The sequence below is a fragment of the Lipotes vexillifer genome, unplaced genomic scaffold (genome assembly GCF_000442215.2).
Source record: "Lipotes vexillifer unplaced genomic scaffold, Lipotes_vexillifer_v1.1 scaffold1154, whole genome shotgun sequence".
NCBI lineage: Eukaryota > Metazoa > Chordata > Mammalia > Artiodactyla > Lipotidae > Lipotes > Lipotes vexillifer.
The window spans coordinates 1420071-1441638 of NW_006770904.1; the positions used below are offsets into that span (position 1 = coordinate 1420071).

A 21568-nucleotide genomic window follows, 5' to 3' on the forward strand; every position below is an offset into this window, starting at 1 on the left:
TAATGTATTTCTTAAGCCATAAACTGCTTATATCCTTAGGACCCATTAGTCTCATATACATGGTAAAACAGATGACTAACTGAAATTATTTTTTAAATAAAAATTTTCTGGTGGCTAGAGTATATAATTTCAGGGTGATGGCTGCTAAAAGGAAACTATAGGTATTATGGTGGTGATTTGAGGATTTTGCTGTTTGAGATAGAATGATATGAAAAAATCCCATTGCAAGCTGACCTAAAATCTCCACCTTTTTCTATACCCATTGTTTGACTCCTATTTTTTCCTGAATCATTACAATATTCTTTTAAAAGGTGATCTGTTTACTCAAAGGCTTAATTTAGAACAGGACTAACTGTACTACAGATTCAACTATCACTAGAATACAGCTCTCATCCAGTTATGATGCAGAATAATATTCGAATAACACAGACTAGAAAAGTCCTCATGCCACTTTATGGTTGCAGTCCCTGGGATAAGGTTATTTAACAGTTTTCAACTTCAGCTTTTCCATCTTTGTAAAATGGTGAATTTATCTGTAAAATGCTGAATTCTAAATTTCTAACATAAATTCTAGGAGCATTTTTATAGAACATTCCCTGAAACTTTCGACTATACTGTATTCAGAAACAGAGAGCAAATTATTTTAGAAATAGAAACTGGTTTTAAAAATCAATTAACATAACAATGCAAATTAAGTCAGAAATCACTAACAAAAAAATAAATAAAGTCCCCAACCATCCCCAAGGGAAAAATATTCTATCAAGAGAGTGAAAGAAGAAACCAGCACAGAAATTAATGAAAGTAGCAAACATGAGGTCATATTTAATATAGCTAAAGCAAGGTCTACGAGGAAATCAATAGCTTTAAATGATTCTAACAGGAAAGAACAGACTTAAAAACGAATAAGCCCAGTTTCCAACTTAAGAAATTTCATAACAGAATAAGCTCATAAAAGAGGAAAAGATAATAAAGAGAAAAATGTAATGAAACGGGAGAGCATGTTACACGAGAATATCAAGAAACTCAGAAGTTGGTACAATAAAAGGGGAGTGAAGCAGACAAACCTCTGGCAAAACTGATCAAGACAGAGAGAAAAGGCACAAATGAACAATATTAACAGTGAGAAAATGGAGACACAACTACAGATCCAGCAGCAATGAGAGAGAGTAAGAGAATACCATGAATGACTTTTTTGTTGTTTTTTTTTGTTTTTTTGCGGTACGCGGGTCTCTCACTGTTGTGGCCTCTCCCGTTGTGGAGCACAGGCTCCGGACGCACAGGCTCAGCGGCCATGGCTCACGGGCCCAGCCGCTCCGTGGCATGTGGGATCTTCCCGGACCGGGGCGCGAACCCGTGTCCCCTGCATCGGCAGGCGGACTCTCAACCACTGCGCCACCCGGGAAACCCACCATGAATGACTTTTTGCCAATGAATGTGAATAGTTAATAAAATGGATAAATTATAAGAAAAATATCTGATTGAAGAGAAAAAAGAAAACTCGAATAATCTCATATTATTAAATACACTGACTTGGTCAATTAATCTATGACAAAGGAGTCAAGAATATACACTGGAGAAAAGACAGTCTCTTCAATAAGTGGTGCTGAGAAAACTGGACAGCTACATGTAAAAGAGTGAAATTAGAACGTTCTCTAATACCATATACGAAAATAAACTCGGAATGGATTAAAGACCTAACTGTAAGACTGGATACTACAAAACTCCTAGAGGAAAACACAGGCAAAACACTTTTTTTCATAAATCACAGCGGTATTTTTTTTTTGATCCATCTCCTAAAGTGAAGGAAATAAAAGTAAAAATAAACAAATGGGACCTAATTAAACTTAACAGCTTTTGCACAGCAAAGGAAACCATCAACAAAATGAAAAGACAACCAACTGAATGGGAGAAAATATTTGCAAATGATGTGACCTATAAGGGATTAATATCCAGCATACATAAACAACTCATACAACTCAACATCAAAAAAAAAAAAAAACCTGATTATAAAATGGGGCAGGGCTTCCCTGGTGGCGCAGTGGTTGAGAGTCCGCCTGCCGATGCAGGGGACACGGGGTCGCGCCCCGGTCCGGGAAGATCCCACGTGCCGTGGAGCAGCTGTGCCCGTGAGCCATGGCCGCTGAGCCTGCGCGTCCGGAGCCTGTGCTCCACGCAACGGGAGAGGCCACAACAGTGAGAGGCCAGCGTACCGCAAAAAAAAAAAAAAAAAAAATGGGGCAGAAGAACTGAATAGACATTTTCCCAAAGAGGAAATGCAGATGGCCAACAGGCATGTGAAAAGATTCTCAAAATGACTAATCATCAGGGAAATGCAAATCAAAACCACAGTGAGGTATCACTTCACACCCATCAGGATGGCCATCATCAAAAAGAACACAAATAACAAATATTGGTGAAGATGTGGAAAAAAGGGAACCCTTGTACACTGTTGTGGGAATGTAAATTGGTGCAGCCACTGTGGAAAACAATACAGAGGTTTCTCAAAAAGCTGAAAATAGAACTACCATATGACCCAGCAATTCCACTCCTGGGTATATATCCAAAAAAACCAAAAACACTAATTTGAAAAGATACATGTACCCCAATGTTCACAGCATCATTATTTACAATTACCAAGGTATGGAAGCAACCTAAGTGTCCATCAACAGATGAATGGATAAAGAAGATGTGGAATACATATACACAGAACGGAATACCACTAAGCCATAAAAAAGAATGCAATTTTTACAACTGCAAATAATATAATTTTATTTTTAAAGCTCAAACTCAGACAAAACTAAAAAGGATATTGTTTTGAGAATACACAGTTATCTTTAAGAAGCACTAAAATGATGATGCAAACTTAAGAACAGTTAAATATCTCTACCAAGCAGATAGTGGGATGAAATGGAGACTAGCACATAGGCTGATACAACAGTACATATTAGCAATGTGCCAGTTCTTAAATTGGGTATTGGAATCAAAGATTACCATGTTATTCTTATGATTTATAATAATGCATATTACATATACTAAGTATTATGTATTAAATGTATGTGATAATATATATTACATATGTAATAATATATATTACATATACTTATGTATTATTTTATGTGTCAAATATTGTGTGATAAAAATTTAAAACAAAGTATTAAAGTTTATTCATGAGACAGCACATAAAAGCTTTCCTAACTGATCTATTTATTTCTTCCCAGTTTATTTCATACATATTCATCACTACATCTGTGACATTCACTATTTATTTTATTTAAATCTCGTGCAATAATTTTAGAAATAGTGTCAAGCACAGTGGATGTTCAGACCAAGTAAATAGTGCTGTAAGGAAGAAAATAAGGACATTATAGAGAATTGTATGAATGTTGCATGCTATATTTATCCCCAAATTGGTTAAAATCAAACTAAATCACATTCTAGTCATCTGACTTTCATTCATAAGCGGAGAGAAAGAATAAAAAAAGGATATTACCATAATTTAGTGCACTTCTTTATTCTATTGGTGTATAATGAGCCAAGTCAGTTTCTTTGCCACCGTATTATACTAAACAGATGAATCCTTCCTTAAAATGTTAGAAAACAGGAAAGATATCTTTTTTAATCTACCAATAAGCAAGGTTTGTTTTCCTTAAGAGCCTACCGGTATGCTAAATGCTTCTGAAGATAAATTAGTTACTTGTCCTAATGGTTAAAAAAAGAAGAGGGGGGGGGAAAAGAACCTTGAATAGGTTAAGGACCACAGCATCTTCAATGGAGATGAAGCCTTAGAAACGTGAGCAATGTAGAAAAAAAGGCAGATGTAGAAAAAGTTAAAATTTCAGGGGGAAATAACCAAAAGCATGTTGGAAAAAATAGTGAAAAAGTGGTCTATTCTAGATGACTTATCTTAATCAATAAAAACAATAAATAACTCTAAATTTTTAAAGTATATTCTTCAAATATACTTTAAAATTCAAAAGAAATGAATTTCCTTTCATCAAACAGACAGCTTAGCAAGCAAAGACCTGAGAAATCTCAAGACGTTTACTACTCAAAAATTTTACCTCATGTTGTTAAAGACAAACTGATGTTACTCCTCAATTATATTTTGGAGGAAAACTATTTTATCTTTAATTTGCCCAGAATGCGTATGTAAAAATGAAAGCTGAGTAGAAATTCTAGGCAGTGAATTGCACAGAACAATGCTCACTTGGTATTCATCCTAGGTCTTAAATAAGTGTAGCCTGCCAAATGCAGCCCACTGGACTATCTTCAACCTCATTATCCTATTTCTTTTTCTAGAACCTCTGTTCCATTTCCTCCTTCCTATCAGACATTTAGTTCATGGTTTTTAAAGCTCTTTGCCACAGGGGCAGGAAAGAGGGAAAAGGAAGATAAGAACACATTTATTTTCCTAACTGAAGCAGCTCTAAACCTTCAGGAGATGCGGAAAAGATTAACCATGACAAAGAACTTTAAATTGTTAGGTTCTTATAGCCTGAGTGACTCAAATGCTTCATGATTTCAGCAATGTGGGAAGGGATATTCAGTCAACCTTTCAAAGGAACAGCGTGGCTGTGGTGACTTCTCTGCTCTTCTTAGACTTGTGTTTCTGCAAGAGTGTCATTAAAGGGTCATATTTGATATGGGCCTCCCAGAGATCCCATGGTGGGTGAGGGGAGAGAAAAAAGAAGGAAGACACTTTAAGGTGTCCGCGCATCACAGCGTTACTACTCAGACAAACCCCAAACAACCCTGGAGACTTCACAGGCTGGTCCAAGGGATACAGAAGCTGGACAACCGGAAATTATTTCCACTAATGATACCTAGTTAGGAAGCTAACTAGATTGAAAAAAAAGACTTTCCATTGGAATCCTACGTAGCTAAATTACTCTGCCAAAATATCCCACTGTAATTAGAAGATACAACAAGGATAAAGCAATAAAAAATCATGAAATCTAAATGCCATAAAGAGAACCGCAGATCCTTCTATTGAATTCTACGCATTAACAGAGAGTGTTGGAACTCTACCCACCTTCCTTTCTTCCTCCCCTCCCACAGGCTGTTGTACATCGAAAGCATTTTTTCGTATTACCTGGGAAAATAATCAGTGTGCTTTCTGTGATGAAAAGTGATTTTTGCTTTTAAGTTTTTTATTCTTTACACAAAATTTACCCATTATAACGAGTGAAAGAACAAAATCCAGATAAATAAAAGTTAATCACCTTCCTCTGCCCCTTCTCTCACCATTGCAACAAATCACCACAGTCAACTGAAATAATTAACATTTTTTAAAAGCTGCATAACATCGCCAAATACGAAGGTACTACAACTGATGCAATTATTCCCGGCAATGACTAACATTTGGGTTATTTTAGTTGTCTTAGGTTTTTGTCATTTCACAAAGAATACTGCACCACGTGAACACACATATGCACACACATATGGGAACACAGTACCATCAGTACTCATTATACTGGTAACTTGATTGCTGTGGGACAGTCTCCCAAACAGGACTTTCAGAAAAGCTGCAACAATCTTTCATATTCCCACCAGCAAAATAGTAACATGTGGGAAACAGCTACAGAATATGCTATGCAGTTAAAACATTTCACAAAGCAAAGTCCACAGACTTTTAGGTATCAATCTGTTTAAGGCGATTTTTAACTTTGGGATATGTTTACAATGATTCATTTAGAGAGGCTACATACAATAATAAGATATTTATATAGGAATCTCTGCAAGAATAAAGCCTATACCGGGGTTGATTTTAATTTACCTTTTTTTGACACTTCTGCCCCATTGAGTTCTTTTTGTGCTTCTTCAATTTTGTCTACGAAAAACAGCAACAAAAAATTAGAAGTCAATTCATCATACACAAATAAGAATACAGTGAAACAAATATATTACGTATAAACAGTACCTGACGCATAGTAATAAATATTTGTTGAATGAATCATTTATGAAACAAATACGTGTAAACTGTTAAAGTAACAATAAAGTCCTCTGAAAAATTATACTTACAACTTTAATTATGTCTTAGTCACAAGGACTACTTCCAACTGTTTCCACAATGCAAGTAATTAGTGCATTTTAAATACTGAACCACAGCGTAAAAATGTTTAGCTGATTAATAGAGGTATGTAAACATAACACTTTCTTTATGAAGACACACAGATTTTATTAGAGAGATACAGCAAATGCCTACTGGCTTAGAAACAAATCTAAGCAAAGTTCACAGATAGCCTCAGACCTAAGCCAAACATGGAAGAAATAAAAGAAAGGATGGAAAAATAAAGGAGATGATGGGCTGAAGAGCAGCAACACAATACCCATCACTTTTGCCAACCCTTGATTACAGAATGGTTATCCATGGAGTGTGAGGGTGGAATACTGCATTAAAGAGATACCAGATAAAACTAATGACTACAGAAGTGCTATATATGCACGCAGTTTTGAAAGAAGCAATAACTAACGAAGAGCTGGGATGGCTGCCTCAGGAGTGGACGGGAGAGGGAGGCACGTGGCCCAGAGGCTGTAGGTCTCCCATGTGAGCTTTGAGCACAATTAGATTTTGTAAATAAGCACATGTTCTACTTTGGTAACAATTAATTTAAATTTTATAAGGAGATACATATTTGATGGTTTATGACAGCAACCAATTCCAAATTTAATACAGTGGTCTAAGTGCTAATTATAATGGTAAAAGTAACAAAATTCCTAGGGTACTATTTTGTACTGAAATGAATACAGTAACCATAATTATGCAACATTTTAGATAGTCCCTTGGCGTACAGTTTAAATGCTTTCAAAATATTGGTATGTCAGCCATTCATGCCTCCCAGCATCCACCAGCAGCTCCCCAGATGCTCTCCACTGGCCATGGAAGATGCAGCCTCCAAAATGGCATCCTTCCCCAGCTAAACAGGGCACAGATCCCACCATATGCCCTTCAAGCTCTGGTTCTATCTGCCTTTTCCCCATCAGCCTTTCCAGAAAAGCGAGAAATCCACAGAACCTTCGATTTACTGATCAAACTTCTTTCAATTGCATATTGATCCATCCATCCTGCCATGTCAACGGTGGGGGGAAGCATCAGAATAAAGGAAACAAGCAATGGTTAATCGTAACTAAATCTTCATCCTGAGAAATGCACTCCCCACAGCAATGTCCTATTTGCTTCCTGCTAATTACCAGATCCAGGATAAGATGTGAGGGGAGAAGAGACAATCTTTGGAAATAATACAATTTTTTCTCATTTACAAACTTTAGTTATTTCTCATGCAATGATGAGTGAAATTGGAAACAGTACTGAAAATTTTAAAAACCCTTATGAAATGCAGAAAGTAGATCCTGCACTTAGCAGTACTTTTACTTCAAGAGGAGAATTCCAAATGTGCGGATGAAATCTGTATTAATACAAGTAACAAAAAGACAAGGCCTACTTTTTCAAAAAATAAAATGTACTAAGTACATTGGAGACATTCAAAATGTAAATAAATGTTAAATATACAGTCTCTGAGAAACGTAAAAACGAAAAGCACTATTATTTCTATGCCAGCAGTTTGTCCAAACTTGAGAACCATAAATAATATATACATATATAGTACATATATTCATAGTAGTAATGACTGTGTTTAAGAGTTTATGCACACATAATTTGGCATTACACAATAAAACAACTTTTTATTAATAGAACCAACTGGGGCTCAAGGCAGCAAAAACTCATGACTTGACATATATTTAAAGAATAGCTTCTATTTAGTATACTGAGGTTTGGCCACCTTCTATTTGTACTTTAACATAACAAATTCTTGCAAAAATGACCTCAATTTACATTTGTGTATAAATCAGTAGATTTAGGATATCTAGTGTGTGAGGTATAGGCATCTACTTAAATGCCTTTACCTGGAGCTTCAGTTCAATAGGTAAATACAATCTTCAGTGAGAGAGCTTTATAATAGCCATTATAAGATTTTGCCTCAATTTTTAGAAAAAGTCCTGTTTATAGTTAACCTATGTTTTATAATTCTCCTGGTAAAATACGATGTTTTAAAGACACTCTCCAAAACTACAGAGAAAACACTCATTTATTATATGCTCTTAATTGGTTCAGACAAGGCAATTCACTAGTATTTAAAAGTAACATTTATCATTTTTTCACTGTGACCCAGAGTAAGAAAGATATTTTTACATTCCAACCAATTACACATGTGTATCTATATTATGTATATACATAATTGAGAAACCAACTTACCCAACTTACTCTAATTTCTATCCTTTCCTAGTAAAAATGGAAAATGCTGCCTTGCTCAAATACACTGATTTCACAACCCACTGCTGGAGCAAACCGGCAGCTTGAAACTCACTGATAGAAAGAGCAGTTCTCAACCAAGGGCAACACTTCCCAGCCAGGACATATCTCATCGTAAGCCCTGATTGGCAGGGGGTTGCGTGTGGTTTATAATGGGATCTCAGATTCTGAGACATCTTCCATCATGCCCTCCCCAGTGTCACTGTTATCTGAGGTAATAATTTCAGAAAGACTACACATTCAGAAATAAACAGTAGTTTTTCTGTTGCTTAAAAATAAAAACAGATATATATGCAAAATTGACATTCACACCAGTGGTAAATCTAAAATAAGGAACATATTCTTACTGTAATGAGTTCTTACCTTATTTAAATTAAGATGTAATTCTAATTAATTCAGTTTTTACTAAATACACTTGGAGTTGTTACCTGGAAAAGATCCCAGCAACACATGAATGGATCCATAATTGTCCCTAAGATCCAGAAGGGCCCATGGCTGAAACAGTGGCAGGCTGAGAGGAAGGGTACTGACAGTGTAGGTGAGACTTTGGTTCTGCAACTATTAAAAATGTACACCTTCTTACAGTTTTTCTTCTCTGGTAAAGCACAGAAACTATTTGTTAACGGTAAAGGCTATGAACAATCTTGTTTAATGCCTTACGTATTTTAAAACTTTTGTTTGTACAAGAAAACAATGCAAAACATTTTGTTTTCATCATAGGTAAATAACTGTAAATAAAGAAAAAAATGTTGATTTGTGGAGCATAATCTGAAACCACTCAGCCAAAAAAAAAAAAAAAAGTCCTGGAGCCCTTAGGAAACCACCGTTCTTTTGGGGTTCTGGGAAGAAGACTAGATAATTAAAAACAAATCATTTAGAAAAATAAAGCAATCTTCAAATGAGAGCTCACAGCAAGCGCCTGCTCTCTGACCCTTTTCACCCTGCGGTGAAGTGGGGGCGATGGGCCTCCTGTACCATCTCAGATCCTCGTCACCACTCCTCAAGAGCCCTGCGACTCAGTACGTACATCATAGCTTTGGGGACCAACTCATTAAATTGTTAGGATTTGGTTCAACAACTGCCGAGGGTTTTATATCGCACTGAATGTCTACCTGGTGTCAGGTACAAAAGGAAGAACCAGAAATATAAAGCTGAAAGAATGGCTCCCCTGGAGGAGCTTACGGATTATTCTACCTCTTAAACAAGCATTTTAACATCAATTTGACGGTAAATATAAAGCCTGATTCCCTGTGCAGCGAACACAGTTGTCTGTCATCCCACTCCCTCCTCTGCAGCTCCAGCCACACCCCGGCGCAGGCTCCCTCAGGTCCCTGAGACTCTTCCAGCTAGCTGCCCTCCCACCCCATCCCTTCAGGATGTCACCTCCTCTAGGAAACCGGCTCTGACACCCTCCTCAGAGCCATTGCTTCCTTCTCTGTGCCACCACCCCTGCAGGTAGGATCCGTCTCTCCACAGCTATGTGTCTGGCGATCATTAGTAACAACGACAGTAAGGCGGACTGAGTGATTTACTGGTCTTAAAAATGCTGACGATAACCTGCCAAGTGACACACAGAAGCACGGGTGCATTCTGAAAAAGGAGTATCTGCACACAAACTGAAACTGGCATTAGGTGGTTTCACGTAAGAGCCTGGCGTTTTATCTTCCTTAATGTTATAAATGGTTCCTACATTTGGGAAATTGCATCAGTGCACTGAAAGCACCTGAATCAACTATTTATCACTCCATTAGATTATCAAGGAGTTAAATGATCTCTCCCTTAACTGTAGTAGCTCATCCTCCTCTCCTGCTGTTCTGACACAGGCGCCCATAACTTCTGCTCCGACACCTAGAGGCTCTCTTTCTTCACTGAGCCCTAAAAACATAAAGTGGAAACACTAACAGTAAATTTTATGAACTAGATCCTAAGGAACTGTAAAAGGCTGAAAGAGATACCATCTGATTGAAAAAAGATCACCATATGTGACTGCACTATTTTTACTACTGAATAAGCCTAACTCCCATGTCCCTCATCACACGTCAGTACAAGCCCCCTGTTCTCACCGGTAACTGCTAGAGCTATTTCAATAAGACTAAATATATGACAATGACGTAATGTTAAAAATGCATCCAATACCCATAACCACGTAGGCATGGTCGTCTGAATGATGATCCCAATGTTCACTACTAAATCAGCTAAGGAAACCTACCTTTATAAGTAACATGTTTTAACCTGTAAGTTGCACATCTTTCCTATCTCTAGACCTATGTCTTTCAGGGAGTCAGACTCTACAATAATGCCGAAAATGATAGTCTAGACTAGTAATATTTCAAACTGAACAATATTGCTTGAAATAAGTTAAAAAAAAAAAAAACGAGAGAGAGACTCAACTCGGCACTCATGAATTTGAAAACTGTTACTAGTAAAAATTATAGAAAAAAATAAAATTACTCAACTTGATCCAGGAAGAGGAAAAACTCGACTAGAATAACGAGGGATGATTGAGAAAGTTACCGGAAAACAACGCAGAATTACTTTTTTAGAGGTTAAAGGCCAAGACGGTTTTATTATCAAATTCTTACCAATTTTGAAGAATAAAGCATTTCCTGAACTATCCCAGAGTACAAGCTAACACAGAAGGTGTTCTAAATCATTTTTAAAAGCTGCTATAACCCTGATATCAAAATGTGACTGCAGGGGCAGAAGAATCAACACTCCACACAAGCCTCACAAATGAATATGGATTTAACAACCTACATCCAGAAGTGCATTCCACAATTAGAAAGCCACATCCAAGTAGGGTGTACAATAAGCATGCAAAGACATTTCAGTATTAGGAAGCATGTTATTATCATTTGTAACAGGACAGGATGGGGGTGGGGGGAAGGTAATTTAAATAATGTCCAACATGTACCTGATTAAAACACCTATCTCTAGTGTAAACAAAAACAAAACAAAAAACCCTCCACGATAAATAAAAAAGGATATGCTTCATCATATTAACGAAGTGGTATTCTAATAAACACCCCAAAACAGAGAAATTAGCCAATAACCTATCACTTCCTTTAGGAAGCCTTCCCTGACCCTTCCCCCAGGCCCTGGTCTGCGCCCCCAGCACAGTGTTCTAAGGCTCAGAGCAGCATTCATCACGGGATGTTCCGAGAGCCTGCATGCTCACCCGCTTTCTTCATTAAAACTATATCTTATTCAACAGAGTACATAGGTGCTTAGATCACTAGAGCCTCAATACATATTTGTTCAATAAAGGAATTGCTATTGCTGTATTTACGGTAGCATTTATGTTAAAGTAACAATTACTTGAGGAAAATTTTACATGTATGTAAAACAATAAAGGACTAGTTAAAGAACTACGTACTTGCATACAATAGAATATTATTTAGCCATTAAAAATATTTAAAAAATACTTACTGATAGAAAAAATGCTCAAAGTGTATTATGTAAAAACATTTTGTGCCACATAGATGTACACGTACATATACATACACACACAGATCTATAAAGAAACAGGCTCAACTGTAATGATTATCTGAGGGTAGAATATTAACAGTTTTAATGTTATTTCTATTTTCTTCAATTACTCAATCATCTATAATAAATATTTTAATATAAAAATAAATATTATTTAAATTTAATAAAAACTAAAAACCCTGAAAATGCGATCAAATTATTTTTTAAAAATATGTCGGCTGGCTATAGGTTCTAAATCCCAAATTTCCAGATCATATGAAAGACTCTGGGTGGTTTCTAAAACATAAAAACATTAATACAGTGAATGGTTCATTCAGTTCAGAATATATTGATTAGCTCCTGTGGGCTAGCCCTAAGGATACACAAAGATGAATAATCTTACAGGTAGGAACTTGTAGAAGTAAATGGGCAATCCCTCTACACGCAGTAACTGTGTGACTAAGTCCGTGGGGTCCTAGGGGAACACTGAAGGGTGTGAATGCGGCTGTCTTGGAAATAGGAAGACTGATCCTGCAACACCTTCATGGAAGAAATAATTACATGGGCTGAGTACGCAGAGAAGAAAAGGAGAGATCTTGTCTAGAGGAGGAGGAAATTCAGGGAGGGGAGCATGAGGAGGATGGAGAGGCAAAGAGGCAGAAAACAAGACAGAGTCAGGCACTCCCAGCGGTTTGCAGCATAAATCCGGAGACAACAGGTCTAAGCACACAGGATTTGAGAGCTACCGTCTTACATAACTGGTTGCTAAAACCATACCACAGGGTAGGTGGAAGCAAAAATATAACTATTCTATGAAGTGATTTGGCCACAGGCATCAAGATCCTTGAAACCCATCTCTGTATTTTAACATATTGATTCAACTATTGGAAATCTAGACTGAGGCTATGAAAGGAGTGGAACAAAGGCTATTCATCAGAGTACTTTTCATAACCGAAAAAACCCTAAATAACCGATGACACCCGGAATATAGTAGATGCTCAATAAATATGCGTTGAATACTTGAGAAATGGTTAAGTAAATCATGGTACCTTCATATAATAGAATATCAAGGAAAAACTATATTATAGGCTTCTAGAAGGACCTACTGAATCAGAAACTATAGGAATGGTGGCCCAGATTGTATAAGTTTTGAAAGCTTTGACAAGTGGTTTTAATGGGCCACCTACCCTCCAGTTAAGAATCCTTGGGATGAGAAGTAGAGAAACCCAAGAAAAAGACAAAGAAAAAGAAAAGAAAAGAAAAGAATGGCTGAAAAAAAAATTAGGAGAGCCAAAAACAATTTGGCCACAGAAGTCAAGAAAACAGTGTTTCATGATCAAATCAGTAGGTGATGCAACTGATAAAGACTGAAAAAGCTTCACTGGATTGAGCAATTAAGAGATCCTGGTGATGCTTCCCGGAGCCTGCAGTGGAATGAGAGGGCGGAGGGCAGAGGGCTGAGAAAGTGATGGGACAGGAGGTGGAGGACAGAATAGAGCAGAACTGTCTTTCAAAACACTCAGCAAAAAACAAGAGAGTGAATTTGGGGCCCAGAGAGAAACATAGGGTCCAGGGTGGGTTGTCTGATTTGATGTGTTTTTCAAAGATGTTTATAAACCCAAGGGAAGGAACCAATAAAAAGGGAGTAAAGATACAGGCGAGAGTGTGGGATGTGAAGGGCAAGGCACTGAAGAAAGTGGGGGCCAGCGTCAAGTCTGGGCGGAGGGCTGGTTCTGAATAGGGAAACACCCAGGGCGACCCCCTGAGGTCAGAGGGAAGAGAAGGAGAAGGGTGTGTTGGGTGAAGTCTGCTGACGAGAAGAGGATGCGTTAGAGGGAGTTCATATCCAACGTTCACAATTTTATTGAGGTAAGAGGCATGGTTGTCTACAAAGAAAAAGGAGTTTAGTGTTTATGTTAAGGGGTCTTAGAGACCGGTAAAAATTAGACAGAGTTATTCATGGGAATGGAAGAACTGACCAATATTAAGGACAAATAAAAGCACTGATGAATAGCAACTAGGGATCCATGAATGTAGGAATCCACATTCCTCCTTGAGCCCCTCCCACGAATTTAGCAGACACAATACAGTCATTATCTGATGCATAGCTATGGGCACCTCTCATAGTTGTCTTTAATTTTATCTACTTTGTCTTATTTTTTCTTGTGAGTTTTTATTTCAAAGGGCATCCTATATTTCAAACCTGCAAATGTAGGTTGAAAGCCATAAATAGTGATGTTAGCCAACAAACGCACGTTCAAATATAATCTGATGATACCTAAAGAATATCTGGAAACTTAAAGCCACCAGTTGAAACAATTCTTAAAGCAAATCTATTTATATATTTGACCATTTAAGAATGAACCAATAATGAAAAATTCTGCAAGACGAAAAACCTGGTTTCTTTGACAAATAATCTGCAAAGAAAGAGAACTGGAAATGGTACCTATAGATCAAAGAAACATAAAAGACACATCAAACTGCAGAATACGTGGACCTTATTTGCCCCGATTCTAACAAAATGTTTAAAAAATCGCATCACTGCAGAGAACTGGAAATTTAAACACTGATAGGATAACTGATCATTAATATGATCAGTTATGAATTACTTTTCTTCAGTTTCATAAATGTATTGTGATTATGTGAACAAAATATTCCTTGTCTTTCAGAGCTTATATAATAAAAACATATCAATGAAATGCTATATCTGAGGTCTTGAAACACTATGGGAGGGGACGTGCCCAGAGGAGGCAAGGAAACCAGACTGGCTATCAGGTGTGAATTGCTAAACTGGATGATAGGTAAGCAGAGGTTTATCACACCATTCTATTTGTAATCATTTTGAAACTCTCATAATCAAAAGTATAAAAAAAGGACAAAAGAAGGAGCCCAGTCTGAAAATTAAAAAAACTAATCACCAAGGTATTCTTTACGTATTGTTAGTGTTATAGTTCCAATAATAACCACAAGTCAGAAACAATATAGAACAGTGGGAAGGAAACGAAGCTAAGTAGCTGATGGCCGAGCACACAGTAGGCCTTTAATCAAGGTCACTGCCCCCAGACATAATTGGAGCCAAGAGGAAATTAAATAATTTCTAAGCTACCACTAGGAGTCCGGTTTGTACACACCGAAGTTGAAAAGGATAATAAAAAGAATAAATAATGATTTCTAGAAATATGATATCCAGTGTTCTTAATTCCTTTTGGTGGGGCAGGGGGAGGGTAAGAATTTGAAGACTGTAAAGCTTTCCAAGATACAAAGTTAAAAAAAAAAAACCCAAACAAATCAAAAAACAAAACCTCAGGAGCAGAACAATGTATACAGTATACATCTATTTGTGTCAAAATATAAAAATGGGTGTGTTTGTGTGTCTGTGTGTGTGCGTGGGAAATGATACTTAAATCACTCACTGCTGCTGGTGTTTACAGTCACCCCTGGGGAAAGGGAACCAGGTGAGAAAGACATATATTTCATTGTATTTTTTAACTTTCTTTTCCGTTTGAATCAGTTAACATCGTGAGATTTACTTTAGATCTGAAATTTAAACAATGATATACGGTACAAGAAGGAAACAGTATTTCAACCAAATTAACCTGGGCATACTGGCACCTTAGGTTCCAAGTCATTTTTCACATTTGTGGGCACACACACACACGCAGACACACAAACATGCGCACACACGCATATACATCCACATACAAATACACACACACGCATACACATACACAGACACTTCATACACACACATACACACCCACACACATAAACCCACACACACATACACACACACACACACATAAACCCACACACGCACACACACACATCACTTTTTAAAATAAAATGACACAAAAACTATACGGACACTGTCTTTTTTTTTTGTTTTAAAATTAGAACATCTCCATCCTACTCCAATACTGTTCCAATACCGATCCATCACTTTTTCAATTAAAAAAAGAAAAAGCTAGTTTACTAAGAAGAAAATGAAACTTCAGAATGTCCCTATTAAAAAAAAATCCATATGATCACTGTGTAGCCTCTCCTAGGAAGTGAATGATACACGCACACAAACACACATGCTCTTTGCACACGATCTTAGGAACCGTAGGATCAATAGAGACCCTAAATCCAGGTTCTGATAAAGACTTGCTCTACACTGTCACTGTTCTGCATTCTGGACGAGGATTCGAAGGTACGTTTTCACAGTAATAATGAACATGTTTTTATTTTTTCAGCTGTTACATTTCTTAATTTCTCCCCAAATTATATAACAATGTATCTCTTACTAGTATAAAGCTATTTTTATTTCGCCACATGAAGAAAAGAGGGGGAGACAAGTAGGCAATTGGAGCAAATAATCCGTTCCCTTTCCTCGTTTACCAGCCTGATTATATTTAACAGCAAGAGTGGAGGCGCGTAGACGAGAAAGAAGAAAGTACTGGTATCAATACAGCAGGCACTGTGCGCGGCACAGCACATCTCACTCCATCCTTAGCACCTACCATGTGGAAAGCTTTGAGCTATATGCAGTGTCTTCCCTTGAGAACCCAGGCTCTAGCGGAGATGATAATACACTAATGAAATAAAACATATTAGTGTACAAGTACCTCTAATGTACAGTAAACAATGATACCCTCACAATAACAACAGGAAGAAAGGACAAAGAAGCAAAGCGCTCACAGTACGTACCCCACCATAATCAATCTACCTCTGCTCACAATGGCGTACAGTGCAAAGCACTGTAGTGGTGAGATCTCCCACTGGGTGTCCGTCATCCTGGGATAGCAAACTCAGGAACCAAAGGATCAGAGCGCTCTCTGATTCCTCCACCTCACCAGCCTGGGAGGCTTCCCAGAGTCTCTTAACTCTTTTAGACAACCATCTGCTTAACATTATAAAAACTTCCACTGATAGCAAGAATGTATTATCTACTCATTTAGAACTTCTGGCTTCTGGTAAGGGCAGAGTGGCTTCTATGGGACTCTCATATCAACACAATAAAACTATGCACAAAATATTTAAATAAATAAATAAATAAATAAACAGGAAGGTACTGGAGAGTGACCAAAAGCAGGCAAAAATTGGATGGGATTTGACCCTAGAGGGACGAGAAGCAAATGACGTAAGACCCACATTTCAATGACTCTTTCCAGAAGGGCAGCCAGCCACCACTCTGTGAAGAGCACGCCTCAAGTAGAAAGCAGCAGGTATACTGGGCTGAGGAGGCAGAGGGAGAGTCTGGGGTGCTGCAAAAGCTACAAATTGAGTGAGGTAAATCCCAGAAAAAGGGAGGCCCAGAGGAGAGTCCAGAATCTGGGAACAAGCCCTTCAAGTCTTTGGCTGAGTCTTGAACTGCTTGTGTGGAGGGTAAGACACCAAGGAACTTGAGGGAAAGCAAACACAGGCAGGCTGAGAAAACTGAGCAAAGTATCAGCAGAAGCTTTCAGTATTGGTACAGAGAACACAGAATTTGGAATTCAAGTCCGGCCACGATAGACAGGCCAGGTAAAAACCCTGTTATTTCCACTGAAATCTCAGAAGGCCACACCTTAAAATTAACTTCGCATCCTGGAAGCAGGGCAGGTCAAACAGACTACTCTGAAAACCCTCAAATCAAATCTTCTACGAGTTTCAGAAGATCTAACAGTAATTCAACTGTCTGCTAAAACAAAAGTCAGCAATCTTTAGAGGAAGATGACAGAATCCAGAGCCTAGAAAACATAACCAACCACACTGTTCTTTGTATAATGAAAAATCACTAGGCGTGTGAATCATGAAACTGTGACACACAGAGTGAGAAAGCAGTAAAAAGAATTAGACCTGCACGTGACAAAGATGTTGTAAGTAATGACAAGAAATTTAAACTATAATATATACGGTAAAGAACTTAACAGAAGAAAAAAAAAGATGGATTTTGTGAAGGATAAGAGTAGAGGGATTTCAGAAGAAATATAGAAACTCTTAAAAGAATGGAAATAATATAACAAAAAACACAATATCTAAAATAAAACAACAAATGAAACAGCAAATGAAATACTGCAAAAGAAAAGATTAGTGAACTTGAAGACAAGTCACTAGAAATTATCAAACTGAAGCCTAGAGAGAAAAGACTGAAAAAGAACCTAATTTCAAAGACCCATGGAACAGTATCGAGTAATCTAACACACATGTAACTAAAGTCCCAGAAGGAGAGGAGAGGGAAAACTGGGGAGAAAGAAGAGCTGAAGAAATAATAGCTGAATTTTCCCCCAATTTGACTAAAAACATCAACCTACAGATTCAAGAAGTTTAGTGGACCTTAAGGAGGATGAATACAAAGGAAGCCATACAGAGACATGTGCAGAATGCTTGGGGATGGGGGGTGGTGGTGGTGGTGGGGGCAGCAACAGATTTTTAAATTGAAGAGAAAAAAATGTCAAACTAGAATTCTATACCTAGCAAAATCATCCTTTAAAAATAAAAGCAAATAAAGATATTTTCAGATAAACAAAAGTTGAGAAAATCTGTATGAGCAATGCTAAAAGTGGTGATTTAGGCCTCAAGGGAAATGACAACAAAATATGTATCTAGAGTGGGGACCAGCAACCTATGGCCTGTGGACCAAATCCAGCCCACAACCAGTCTGTGTAAGGCCTGTGCATTGTTTTAAATGTAAACAAAAGGGAAAAAAAGAACCAGAAGTACATGTGATGGAGATTGTATGAGGCTGCAAAACCTAAAATAGTTACTATCTGGCCTTTTCCAAAAACAAATTGCAAACCCATGATTTATGAGAAAGAAGAAAGAGATGGGTGAAGGGAGGGAGGGGTAAGACAAGGCAAATAAAAAGGTTTTATTTTTCTTCAGTTTTTAAAGACAGTGGACTGTGCAAAGAAAAAAAAAAAAAACAGCATATTATAGAGTTTATAATATATGTATAAGCCAAACTAGGGAACACTGAAAGTGCTTTGTTCTCACACTATTTCAAGTGCATTCTGTAAATAACACTACTATCAGAGAAAAAATTAAAAATCGGCAATAAACTGAAAAAGACACTTCTGGGTGAGAATAACTGGGTACCTAAAATCACACAAGAGGTTTGGGTGGAGCCAAACTTTATCAGTTCACTAGTAGACGTTTTTCTACGGTTATGGATTTTGCATTCAATTTTTGCTTCTAACTGCGGGGATCTGGGCAATGACTTTTTGGAGTATGAAAATCTTAAATTTTAAAAAAGATCAGGTTCAGGTCAGTAGATATTATGTAATTCAATTTTTTGTGGATATGTGTGCCTATTTTTAAAAATGATGTTGCCGTGTCTGCACAAACATTTCTGAAAAAGTGACAATGATTACAAATATTAATCATTATTTATAATGATTAATATGGGTGGTTACTTCTGAGAAGAGGATAAAGAGCAAGGGCAGGAAAAGGGGGAAATGCTCATTTTTAAAACTGTATATGCTTCTATACGAGTTAATTTTTAAAATTAAGTTTATTACTCATACTGAAGAAGATGTATTACTTATTTAAATAAATATGTATGTATAAAAATGTATGTATGTATGTATAAATATGTGTAGCCAAATCAAAAATAAAACTTGAATGCCTCAATTCCCTAAAAGTATATAAGTGCTTATTTACTTATATGCTTAAAAAATACATATTATTACTTATGTGTGTGTACATACATATAAACACACATATATCTGTAGATACCTATGTATACATATGAATATATATGCATACTTTCAGATTCTTTTTTTCAATATTCTCACTTAAACTCTGTATTCTTTCAAATTACTTGATGCCTGTCTCCTCCTTCCAAACTGAGGCTATTTTGACGTTTACCAATCAGAAATAATACCATTATAAATATTGCAATCCACTATTCTTTACACTTTAATTTATCCAATTCAACATGTTAAGTCAAAATATGCAGAGGTCAGTTAAGAAGTCTGTTTTTTCAACTCAAAACAGTCCAATCTGCATCCCTTCTAAAGGGTAATTCCCTAACCAGCAAGAATCAGAAGGTAAAAGGCTATGAAAAATTCGAAGTAGGTGGTGGAGGGGAAACAACTCAAGTGAAAACAGACAAAGTCTAACAGTTTTAGTCATCACCCACCGATAACGATCTTTATGGTGGGAATTACAGTCAAAATAAACTAAAACACCCTCACATTCTGTCCTTCATTAAGACTGCCAGGGGCCACTGCTAAGTAATTGTGTAGCACCTTACACTGTCCCTGCCACTGCTGTCACCTCATTTTACCGTGAGCAATTCTTGCTTTAAGGTCTGACTCCTCACCAGCCCAGCAGGCCCACGAGGGCAGGGCAGTTAGGTGCTAAGCACTGAGTCCGCACGCCATGCTGGACACACAGCAGGTAAGCTGTCCAATACTCTTAAAACTGACACCAGATAAATGTCTTAAGTCCTAACCATTCTATACCTTATAAGGCTACTCAAAAGCAGGGAAGAATTAAAATTTGATAACCACAAGAAAAATGGACATTAAAAAAAAATCCCAACTCAAAAAGTTTAAATTAACTACATCTTTTAAACAATCTTTATTATCTCTTCTGTGCTATAGGTTCATAATTGGCCTAGAGTAACACAGTTCCCCAACTTTTCATAGTTTCACAGAGAAAAACAGAAATAGAAGAAAATATATAGCATATAACAATTTCCAATTACTAATATTCTACGCTACAATTTTACATGTAAAAGATGTGAACTACTGAGTGACCTAGTTCATTACAAAGGCAAAATGTAAAGAAGTGCAGAAATCTATAGGTGGTCGCCTGTGTGACCCACAATATTAATGGTCAACCACAAACTTAAAAGTTAGCTTTTTATCACTGGCCAACACATTCAGAGAAAAAGTCCCTAAACTGATTTTCAGAAACAAATTTAACACTTAGAAAACACATCATTAAATCTGCTGATTACATTATATTAAATTTTATTTTAGGAAAATAAATTATTTGGGAACCATTCACATTACTTTTGAGGCCATTAGCCTAAAGAATCAAATAACAGTTCATACAATTTTGTATACGTCTGCAAGTGCACGTTTATAATGGATGTGTGTTTGTATAATATATAGTGTGTATGTATCTATTACCCGGTTTGAAATATACCCACCACTCCATTATACGTGTACATGCACATGACCTCTATTTATTTGTCTTCACCATTACCTAGTATAACAGCTCCCAGAAGATAATAATAGCATTGGGCCCTTAGTACAGTTAAGTGGTTACGAACAAACGTTTATTTATGACAAATTTTACAATGCATAAAATTCCCAATCTGCATCTCTACAAACCAATCAGTAAAAAAAAAAAGCCCATATGTTTGCAGCAATCATCACGACGGAAACAATGAACAAATGTCATTTTTTCCACAAAGGAAGTACTTGGCTACCTCCCTCACTGGCAAGGACTCTGGCCAAAAATAACAGTGGTTAGTTAGGCTTGTAACCTAGTATGTATGGATCTGATCTGGTCAAGCCCAAAATAGCTCTGGTCATTTATCATCTGCAGGCATTTGTTTTAGAGGCTAACTCTATCATACAGACCAAGTTAGGCAAATTACGGTGAAAACACGCAGAAATACAACTGAGCTTGAGAAAACTTAAAGCTCTTTTCAACATGATTGAAAGCTCTTTTCAATAACATTGTAGCACGTGAGAATACCCAGGATACAATTATTTTGGATAGCGAATAAGGTTAACTATTTCTTAAACTCCCTAAAAGATATGTTAAACAAACCAGCAAAACAGAGTTAACACATTTACGCATCTCTGA

At 37.0% G+C, this 21568-nt stretch overlaps 1 protein-coding gene across 1 annotated transcript in view; it reads right to left on the minus strand.

Moving 5' to 3' along the window:
* Positions 1-21568, minus strand: part of HIVEP1 (HIVEP zinc finger 1) — an 87078-nt gene that overhangs the window by 65280 nt on the left and 230 nt on the right. Inside the window, 1 exon segment of the mRNA XM_007446416.1 lies at positions 5777-5830. Within this exon segment, the coding sequence (XP_007446478.1) occupies positions 5777-5830 (54 nt within the window).